Genomic DNA, 10,493 nt, shown 5'->3' on the forward strand with positions numbered 1-10,493 from the left:
ATCCATTCAGAAATGGATACGATGTTTCTAAAAAATGCTAGAACATAATAAAAATTATAAGTTCTAGTATCGGCTTACTTGATAAAGTTAATGCAACAACCTTTGCTTCATTACTAACTTGTACGTCCACTTTACCTTTATTCAATTATAAATACACAAGAATCATAAGCTTCAATAAGTTTCTAATCTTCATGGTTACAAGATAATCTTTACAATTCCTCTTATAGTGGCTTTCCTTGCCACAATGATAACAAATTCCTTTGACAACCAACGACAAGGCCTCGGGTTATGTGTTAGGAGGGTCAATTTGGATTGACTTGGGTTAATTTAAGACTAAAAACGGTAATTATCATAGTTTTAAGACTTGACTCGAGAGTCAACTCGAGGTAAGGTTCAGGTCACAAATTTGAAAGGGTCAAAATGGTTAGCCCAAAAACTTTAAACATAATCAAAGTAACCTTATTTTGACAAAAAAAACAAATTTAAAAATAGTCAACAAGTTTTTGACCCGTGTTTTATCTCGGGTCGACCTAAGTTTTGAATCAGATCAGGTCGAGTCAATCATTCTTCTATTTTTTTAAACTCGAACCAGTCCAGGCCTTAGGTTAGTCCGGTTTTGAGTCAACTTGCCAGGTCAGTCCTAGTTTTATAACTAGGGTTATTAAAATATTATTAATTTTAACACTCAATATAAACTAAAGTAAAAAAAAAAATATCTAGTTATTTTTTAAAATATGTATGTTTGACAGTAATATATATTAAGGGTAAAATAAATTTTTTTATATATTTTATCTTGTCTTGTTCATTATAACCAAACATGATATAAAAATAATTATTTTGTCTTGTATACCACTACTAAATATAATTTTATCTTTGATTTTTTTTTTTGTCTTGTCTTCTCTTATCTATTATCTCCATTTCTTTTGTTCCGAACACTAACCAAATGCTATATGTGTGTCTTTTATGTGATATTTTTTATTTATATTACTTGGAATCCTCTATAAAAAAAATAAAAAACTAAATTGAAAAAACAATATTAAACAATTATATTGTTTCTTTCTTGATCATGGATTCTTAATTAATGAATTTCCTCTTCTAAATGTATAAGATTTTTTTCAATCATATTCCAATTTTGCTTGATCCTCTAATTTATTCTTTTTTTTTTCTCTTTCGTATGTTTTGCCTTTATTATTTTTAGTCAATAATCATCTTAGTTTTTTGTTCTCTCTTTATTCTCAATTCACTCCTTAATTTTTTTTTTGTTATTATATAATTAAATTAAATATATATAAAAATTTAAGTTTGATTGAAAATATAATCTTCTATAGAAAATTGAGCTTAAAAAATGGGTCATTACAATCATAATACATAATAAATGTATTAACTTTAATATTTTGAAAAAAAAAAAGAATACCTTGATAAATTAATCTTTTATTAATTAATACAAAATATTAGTTTATCGATTAAATAATTTTTTATTATCCAGATATATTAATTTATAGGGATTTAGTTATATAAAATAATATTTTATTGAAGTGTTTTCATACATTTTATTACAAAATATGAAAGTAAAGATTATTATTATTATTATTATTATTTGAATTGTAAATTATGAACTATTAATGCATTACAAGTAGAATTTTGTAGACGGAGAGCGCGAAACCGAAGATGGCGGCCACCGATACACAGAGGCAACTCCTAACACTAATTCGCGAGTTTGCTACCGAGAAATCACAGGGAGGTAAGTGCCTCTGCACTTATTCTTTTCCTCGTTTGGTTCCCTAGAAAATGAAGCGAACAAAATATTAATTTCTCTTATCAAAACCTCGCCTTGGGAACTGTTTGAAAGCGATAAATAACAAGAGTGTCAATTATTGGTTTCTCACATTGTCAGTAACTAAACAGAGGCCGTTTCCCGAGAAAATGCTGGAAAATAGTAGAAAGTTTATTGATCGAGAGCCAAATATTGAATGTTTTATTTTATTGGGTTTATTATTATTATTATTTGTTTTCAAATTTGTATCGGGTGTTGTAAATTTTGTTGAGAGAAGAGTGATTGGGCTAGAGAAGCGAATACAAGAGGTTGGATGTGAAGTAGATGTGGCAAATGGAGAGATGGAAGAGGTGAAGTGTATCAAAGAAACTACTGAGCAAGAACTTAAAGGCTACGAACTTCAATTGGCTTTAAATGAAGCTTCTATTCAAACCCTTGAGGTTTGTTTTATTTATTTGCTTTACTTATATTTGATTAGGTTTTTCTATTGAATTATGAACGTCTTATATGCTTTCAGGCAAGAATCTCCATTATTCAAGATGAGATATCCTCGGTTGGATCCCAAGTAGAGGGTCTGAAGGTTGTATGATAGCGTGTTGCTCTCTCTCTCTCTTCATTTGGATGAAGTGAGACGACTTGCATTTTTTGGTCTTTTTTTTCTGTTTGTAATTCTTGTTCTGAACCTCATTGCATGGGTCATTGTGCTTGGGCGGGATGAAGAATGAAGAAGGAGCTTCACGGTAAAGATTGCTGTTTATTTTACTTGCCATTCATTACATCCGAGCATATGATTGTTTGCTTCATTAAAATCGATTCAAGTAGTATTAATTGATGTCGTATTGGCAACATGTTTTTGTTGTTTGTGCAGAGATGAGTTTATTCGCCAGATGTTTGATCTTAATGCTAAGATAAGGTTAGTCTCACTTACTAGGACCTATGTAACTTGAACTGGGAATTTGTGTAGCCCCTGTCTGATATATAATTGCACTCTTCTTTGATTAACTTCATGATTTTGGAGATGTTTTCTTCTTGGAAGATGAATTGCTGTGTGAATGCGTATGATTTGTTAATTGATTTGACCTAGTTTCAGAATTGTAAGGAAGGGGAGAAAATAAATATACTAAATTAAAGAGCTCATCTACAAGTTCTTCTCTGTTTTATGGCAGAAATTATAGTGGTTGGTGTAAATTTCATCTATGTCACTACCTCCAAGTTTTTCTTTCAACTCTTTTGAATCTGAAGTAATGACAAGAAGTTTTTCTTTGTTATAGATATGCTTGAGCTTTTTTTTTCTGCTTTGTATAGATATGTAAAGGACTGGCAACGTATACACATATAAATTCCCCTTTTCATAATTGTATATGCCATTAATTTTTATGACTCAACCACATTCCATCTGAATTACCCACAAACTTTTATGAGCTTTTAGAAGCGTGTTAGCTTATCTTCCTGGTAGTGTTTGAGTTTAAACCAATCTCTCTGCAAGTCCTTGAACTGTTTCATTCCTTGGATGCATAATTCTTTAGGCTTGGCCTTGAAGCTTGAGGATATGGATTAATTCCAAACATTGTCATGGAAAACTTTGTTTTTGTACTGTATCTCACGATCATTGTTTTAAACAGAAAAGAACAAAGGCAAGAAGGCAGGAAAAAAAAAATAATCAAGAGCTCATGCATTTCAAGGTTTAACGCCATTGCATATGTTAGAAAATGGGAATGCAAAGATTTGAGTATGTTTAGGAGGAAACATGGATACTAGAATTATTAAATTTGAGAAAAAGAACTATTTTCTCAAAAGAGCAAAAAAAACTACAAAGTGTTGGTATTTCAGATAAGCTGCAGAGGGGATGCTGTGTGAAGGTAATCTATAACCAGAAGTTGTAGATTTTTCTTCTTCATATCTCCTAACATCTTTTCCCATCTCAAACTGTATGACCTATCATATAGGATATCCTTCATAATACTTTCCTCTTGTTGCAGGAAAGTTCACAGAACATATTGATCTATATGCTGTGTTTTCCTTTCAAGTTAAATGAATAAATAAGAATGCGATATCATAGATTTGAATGAACGTTCTGGTAGTAGAGTAAAACAACTAATTTTATAACTTATATGTTAATATAGGAAATTTCAAGAGGAAAAGTGTATCAAATCTCAGAAAAAGAGCAGCATTGGAACCACGGCAGGTGATGCCACCTGTACAGAACATTTACTGCTCTAGCAGCTGAACCTTTTTCCAATTGCTGGTTTTTCATATATATTTTTTTTATTGATGTTGATATTAATTCAGGGCAATTCTTCGCAGTTCTTTTTCTTTTGTTTTTTCCTTTTTCTTTTAAATAAGCTTTGTGACAGCAAGTGAGCAGAATAAAGTGTTTTCTTTTTCAATCTTAAAATTCTGAAAGATCAAAGTAGCTGATCCCTGATTGATTTGATTCAAGTTTGGGAAACTTTTATGAGTAATTTTTTTCATGAATGAATCCATTTATCTGGTGAGACCATAAAATAAAATTCAACCTTTGAGTTGCTGATGAGTAACACTGGTTGGTTGATATGCAGTATGGATGCAGTATTTGTATTGAAACTTTTCTGTGGTATTAGGGACAGGCTTAGTTGGATCATGATTTTGGATTGTGCTTCCAAGATGTTCATTCATATAATTGAACAGATTTGAATAGTAATTAACAAACAAGCAAACAAAGCCAACACTATGTAGGAATCTTGTAAAAATAGATGAGTTGAAAACCCTAATCTGTAACTCAATTAACTAGTCATAAAGGAAAGGATCAAAACAGAAAAACTAAATTTCAGTGAGTAAACTAAAGTTTGAGTCTGCTCTCTTCTCTTTTTTATACATCTAGTTGCGAAACTAGAAATATGAGTTTGTTGAAGTCATTGCGAAAGCTTATAGTGGTTTGCTAGAACAACAAGTTTTGGATTGTATGTGGCATGGGATTATATATTTGAGTTTGCTCATCTTCCACAGCAAAGTCATTTGATTTTGGAAAATGTAAATGGATGTATCAGCTGCCGCAAATTTCGATCTGTTTCTTACTGTGGGTGCATGAACATGTGCTCCGCCTTTGATTAGCTGATGAACTCCTAATTTGTTGAGACAATAACCTTTTAGCAACCCTATTAGAGCAGAATTTAAAGCATGGCATTTTGTATTTTAGAAGATAAGTGCTGTCCTTGTCCTTTTCTTTGGGAGGCCTTTCTCTTTGTGAGGCCTCAGCTTTACTCTGACTTGTGGCAGCTTTAGAGAGAAAGAAGGGAAGAGAAATTTATCTTTCTAAGCAAATATAGAGACAGATTGATGCGATTGGGTGTGCTGGGTATTTGGCATAGGGACTCAATTTGAGTGGATTTCAATGATATCTTCTTTCACACAGTAAATTTCTTAGCATCTTTGCTCATGGAAGCAGGCTTGCTGAACTGCACTATATACTTGTGTTCTGGGAATGTTTCATTTTTCATTTTTTTCTGCTTGGCAGTTCTTTTAAATGTTATGTTAATCACTACAACCATGGACATTTCTAGGCTTATTGGTATTAACTGAAAATTGTTTGGTCAAAGCATTGAGGAGGCATATTTGTTCTTCTCAGGATACAAATTATATAGACAACTGTTATATCCAAAGAAAAAAGGTCAGATAGGTAATTGACAAACTGCGAGGCATTTGTATGCATTACGAACTAGCATCTAACTCCAATTCAACCCCTATTTTCTTTTCCTTTTACCATCAATTTGCATTTTGGTTTTATGTTGAGGGAATCATTGTGTCTTTATTTCAGAACCAGACAGAAAAGCTGTAAAGAAGGTAGTTACTGAAGTTGAGTTAAGAGCTCTTGAGGATATTCTTGCCCATGTAGCTTCTCAGACAACTAAAGAGGAACAAGAATACATAGCAGAGGAGAATATTCAGAATCAGGTAAGAAGTTGGTTCAAGATTTCTATAGATGTTTTCTGTTGTTATAGAAAGATTCAAGAATGCCTCCTCAACATTTCTTCGTTTCCCTTGAGAACAATTTGAGTTGCCTGTTTCTTTGCAGGTCCAGAAGGAGTATATTGACCTTCAGAGGAAGTTTCCTCTGATGGAGGCAATAGTGAAAGAAACAAAAGCATTGCAGGACTTAACAAGATATCCTTACAAACATTACAGTGTGTGGAACTGGCTGTCTGGTCATGATTAACTATACTTTTTCTTGGAGAGAGATAAATGTCCAGGCAGATCATACGATTCAATTGATGGTAAATGATATTGAGAGTATGCCTAGAAATATGAGCAGCCCATAAGAACATCTGATTTCTAAAATTTTATCCTTCCAAAAACCGCCATTTTCAAAAATAGATCTTAAATGTTTCTGAATGCTGCTACTTATGAGCAGTTTTTCCAAGATTTTTGTGTAAGTTTTTTGAAGTTTCTAACTCCCTGATGTTAAATGGTTGGTCAATTTTATGTTTTCTGCCATCTCAGCCATCGGTAACATATTTCATCTTTTGACTTTTCTCCCAGTAAAAAGAGGGGGAAATCCCAGTAAAAGGAAGGGAAAAAAGAACAGCTAAAACTTTTTGTATACAAAGTAAAAATGGATTGCAACGCTTTGCAGGCACAGTTATAGTAAAACATATGATGCATATGTACAAAATTTTAAGTATCTTTGACTAGAAACAAGCAGGCTTCTGAGTTGGAACAGAATTATGCTTCCCTTGGTGAGCAGTTGCAAAAGAGATGCGTATGTCCCCTTTGTCGTGCAGATAATGTTGAGGTCCTGGGTGGCGTTCTTCAGGCAAATGAGGCAAATTGATAGTAAGTACTCTACTTGTTATTGCTGCATCCAATGAATATGAAATATGTACTGAAATTTGGAAACTGTGGTTATTAGCATGTGTTACTATTTTGAATTTTTTATGGACACAATCATACTAGGAAGCTATTGCTCTATGTTCTATTGAAGACGCCTGATGGCAGACCAAGTGGAAAAGTGTTCTCGACTGTTTTTTGCTTTTAAAATTTCATGCTGGTCCTTCTCAGTGTGTAACATGCTATATTTCAATTTGTCAGTCAAAATGGCCAAACTATTACACTTTCTCTGTTTCTGGTTATCCATTATTACACTCTATTGAAGGAAACAAATCATGTAGTTATTAATCAACTTTCACTTTCCATCAATCTAACTTAAAATTGCACTTTGAAACCCTACAAAGTGAAAATTTTCTTTTCTAAAGAACAAGAGTCAAAATTACTTAAAATGATGCTTCTCTAGAAAGCCAGCTGTGGCAACATAGCAAGCAGCATTGCCTAAAATTGCACTTCCTCTGTTTTTGCTATTGTATTTGCATGTTTTATGGCAATGATCCTATACCCTTTACTGATTCCTTGGAAATCAGTGATAGCAAGGTAGATCTGGCCCCTCCTTTGCTATCGATTGGCTCCTGAAATGAAAATTATATTGGCATTAGTATCATTGATATGAGTTGATGACCTATGGCAACGAACTTGTTTCATTTTCACATATAAATTACGTCAGAATTTTGCCTTAAACAACACAGCCAGAACTTACCAGTTTCCCGGAAGGCATGGGCAGAAAGGTGCCTGTAGGAAAAACCTTTCTCGGATTGGTAACCTTCATGACTTCTATTGGTATAGAAAAGAGTGCAGAAACTGGCCGGTGGTCAGAGAACTTGCTTTCACTTCGAAAATAGGAAAGTTGCCTCACTCCTTTTCCATACCACAGTATTCTGTCACACCTGTCGCCAGATTTAGGCGTTATTTTAGCTGAAGGTAATTTGTATGATGTACAGTGCAAGGTTAGTTCCCTCTAGGCCAGAGGACTCATATTGGCCTTGTGATGGCTACTTACGGTAAATAACAATTCAACACAACTGTGGTTCACTGACGTACCATGCTGGAGTTCTTTGCTTCTCTCCTGATCTGCCTGGCAGGCCAGCCGTGTACCGATTGCAATTTGCCGAGGAGTATTTGTATGTTGGTGCGAATTCTATGTTCCCTTCTCTCCAACCTTCGAACACTCCTCCATCTTCCAGTTCCTTTCGGAGCTGATCAAATTCCTGCAATGCTTTCCAATCTTGCTTCTTTATGAATTCCTTGGCCAAAATGTTGTCTTGGTACAGCCGATAGTTGAGATCTCCGAACCAGAATATACGACTGCTTAATATGGCATTTTATTTTGTTCAGATGAACCTTGCATATATACCGATCAACTTTTATTCAAATAAACGACATTTAGGTTCATACCTGCCGTTCTCTTACAGCAATTACTTTGGGCAACTTTCACATCCTATAGATTTTGATACTGGTTTGGATTTAGGAAATTGAACATGACCGAACGCTAGAATTCCATGGAATTTTAACCAGATGCTAGAAATTGGATATACGTGGGATGAATTTTTCAGAAATTTCACTATGTGAGATTATTAGACTTGGTGGGATCTTGTTGGTAAATTGAATCTTGCTTGGTCTGAGATCTGTAATGGCTTGGCAGCATGAAAGCAAGCGAGTCCATGAAAATTTTTCCCCTACAGTCTAAATTGTTGGTTACCATTTAAGAATCATGTTGCTAGTATTACTATTTCTACTTGTATAAATAGATAGTTTGAGGACCACTTACTCGTGTCCTAGGATGGTGATAGGATGAGGATTGTCATCATCTTCAGAAGAACGGGGGAATGAAGTTCTTCTGAAAATCTCTGAGACTTGGTGATTCCTCCTGCCTTCATCACCTCTCTTCTCGCCGGAAGCCAAGTGAGCAGCAATGAAGCAAAAGCTGGTTCCTTCAATAGACATACTAACTGAAACTGAACCTTTATTCCCCAAGTATCCCATGATGCCACAAGCCACGGAAGAAACCTTAACATCTGAAATGCAGTACTTCGTGAGAAATTCCTTCTTCATCCATACACTTATAAACACTCCAACCATCTTCTTGCTTGCCATTAGCTTATATTTGCTGCCCCCATATGCCTCCCCTTCATGCTGTGCCTTTGATAGCTCCGGCCCTGTAAATCCAGAATGGCCGCTAAAACTTGCCCTCCTTCCGAAACCGGGGAACCTAACAAAATGATAGTTTTCACTTGAGATTGGATTCAACATGGGGGTCAACCAGGGGCATCCATACTTGTCGTTCAGAGTTTTTCCGATGAGCAAGTTCCAGTTTGTTGCTTCAGTTGGGTCTTCTACTCCTATCACGTTTTTGGTTTTCAAAGGCACAATCTCTTGAAACCTGCACGTAGTAAGAGAAGCTCCCGTTGTCAGATGCATCCTTGTGATTTAACGAGTAATTAACCTTCAAAGTATTACCTACCCTAGAACATACATATCAGCCGCATCCCTGAGATTTAGCCATTCATTCACATCTACGGCTAAGCTTCCAACAGGAGATCTTCCGGCAACATTCCATGTACCCACAAAGATTCTGACAAGCATAACATACACATTTGTGAGATGGAAGCTGAAGCAGGTTTTTTTTTGGGTGTATCTTCTGCCAGAACAACGTTTATAAAAACATCAATTACCTCAATTCATTGGTAAAGATGCATGGATCTATCTCCAACGATCTAACGAGGTCATCATCCAGGCTATCGTCCTCACTGTCATCTGCAACAAAATACAGTAACATTATTTAAAAAGAAATTGAAAAATAGGGAGGGGGGGGGGGATGTAATTGACCTGAAACTTCATTCCATTGATATGCGTCGGCTCTCTTGTTCTTTCTCTTAAACCACTCGCGAATTCTACTAGTTTTTGACTTCCGGTTCTCAATGTCCATAGCTCAGATCATCAAAGGTCAAGGCCATGCCGCGAATACAAGAGTCAGGGGAAGTGGATGTGCTTTGTGCAACTTTTCGTCGTGCCTTCTCTTCATTCGGAGGCTTTTACGTGGTTGCTAGCTAGATTAATTCATTAGTAGTGTCAATAGAAAACATAGGTTTCACGGCAAGGAACCATAGTTTTAATCGCCTCGTACCGATATTGAAACAAACTTAGGAACCATTTAAATTTATTTCAACGGACAATCCCAGGAAAGGGGAGCGAAATTGGACAGCGTATGTATCATGTGAAAGTCAAGGTTTGGTTTGGGGAGAAACTCCTCTCATGGTGATGGTATAATTCAGCCATAAAATAATATAGGCCTCACAAGCTTCTATCATTTGCATTCATTATTTGAGCAGCGGTAGGTGGTGGTGGTGGTCACATATGTCTCGTGGATTTTTACACGACAAGTTTATAGAACTTCCTCGTCAAAAAATATAATGGGATCATTATTAAGGATGGTTTATGGAAACCCTAGCATGACCGTTATAACTTGGAAGTTGCAAGTACAGAAAAAGTACAGTAAATCGCTTGTGAGTGTGTTTGTTGTAAAAAAAAAGTTACATGTTAAGGATAGTTTATTATACTATCAGAAAAAAAAAATTAAAATCACCATTATATATTAAATTGATACTAGTTAATTTAGATTAACTTGCTTTACCTATTATCTGGATATTCTTCTAGGTTTAATATTTTTTTTAATTTAGTGATATATATATATATATATATATATATATATATAAATCAATTTTAAAATCAAAAAAATATTACATGATGAAATTAAAAAAATAAATTCAATAAAAACTCAATATTTAAAGCTAAAATTAAAAGAAGAAAATAGTCAAGCCATGCACACCTATGGAAACAAAATTAAATTAATTATTCA

The 10,493-nt window shown here is 34.6% G+C and overlaps 2 protein-coding genes across 7 annotated transcripts; one reads left to right on the forward strand and one right to left on the reverse strand.

The window, feature by feature from the left end:
- Positions 1–1,626: 1,626 nt before the first annotated feature.
- Positions 1,627–6,871, forward strand: LOC7495933 (uncharacterized). Of its 5 annotated transcripts, XM_024588373.2 has the most exons (9): positions 1,627–2,214; positions 2,292–2,354; positions 2,495–2,514; positions 2,643–2,687; positions 3,898–3,959; positions 5,568–5,704; positions 5,826–5,914; positions 6,449–6,583; positions 6,704–6,871. In XM_024588373.2, exons 1-8 carry the CDS (start codon positions 1,924–1,926, stop codon positions 6,579–6,581), a joined length of 840 nt encoding a protein of 279 aa, XP_024444141.2. In that variant the 5' UTR covers positions 1,627–1,923; the 3' UTR covers positions 6,582–6,583; positions 6,704–6,871. The 5 variants fall into 5 exon arrangements, with proteins under 5 accessions (XP_024444141.2, XP_052304728.1, XP_052304730.1 ...); XM_052448769.1 differs by having other exon boundaries at positions 1,628–2,124; positions 6,449–6,871; XM_024588372.2 differs by having other exon boundaries at positions 1,629–2,214; positions 6,449–6,871.
- LOC7482428 (type IV inositol polyphosphate 5-phosphatase 7) lies at positions 6,325–9,945 on the reverse strand. 2 transcript variants are annotated; one of them, XM_024588371.2, is made up of 7 exons: positions 9,464–9,945; positions 9,310–9,391; positions 9,111–9,209; positions 8,406–9,017; positions 7,679–7,942; positions 7,338–7,524; positions 6,325–7,209 (listed from the first exon to the last, which is right to left on the reverse strand). In XM_024588371.2, exons 1-7 carry the CDS (start codon positions 9,561–9,563, stop codon positions 7,120–7,122), a joined length of 1,434 nt encoding a protein of 477 aa, XP_024444139.2. In that variant the 5' UTR covers positions 9,564–9,945; the 3' UTR covers positions 6,325–7,119. The 2 variants fall into 2 exon arrangements, with proteins under 2 accessions (XP_024444139.2, XP_024444138.2); XM_024588370.2 differs by having other exon boundaries at positions 9,099–9,209; positions 9,464–9,942.
- Between the last annotated feature and the right edge of the window lie 548 nt (positions 9,946–10,493).

This window comes from Populus trichocarpa, chromosome 17 (genome assembly GCF_000002775.5).
Source record: "Populus trichocarpa isolate Nisqually-1 chromosome 17, P.trichocarpa_v4.1, whole genome shotgun sequence".
In the NCBI taxonomy this organism is placed as follows: Eukaryota; Viridiplantae; Streptophyta; class Magnoliopsida; order Malpighiales; family Salicaceae; genus Populus; species Populus trichocarpa.

Bases quoted from the DNA above. Each gene is read 5' to 3' on its own strand.
- LOC7495933 (XM_024588373.2), top strand. From the start codon at position 1,924: ATGCTGGAAAATAGTAGAAAGTTTATTGATCGAGAGCCAAATATTGAA. The intron at 2,215-2,291 runs GTTTGTTTTATT...ATATGCTTTCAG, and splicing joins CTTCTATTCAAACCCTTGAG to GCAAGAATCTCCATTATTCA. The intron at 2,515-2,642 runs GTAAAGATTGCT...TTGTTTGTGCAG, and splicing joins AATGAAGAAGGAGCTTCACG to AGATGAGTTTATTCGCCAGA.
- LOC7482428 (XM_024588370.2), bottom strand. From the start codon at position 9,563: ATGGACATTGAGAACCGGAAGTCAAAAACTAGTAGAATTCGCGAGTGG. The intron at 9,210-9,309 runs GTAATTGATGTT...TATGCTTGTCAG, and splicing joins ATCTTTACCAATGAATTGAG to AATCTTTGTGGGTACATGGA. The intron at 9,018-9,098 runs GTAGGTAATACT...TACTACGTGCAG, and splicing joins GCTGATATGTATGTTCTAGG to GTTTCAAGAGATTGTGCCTT.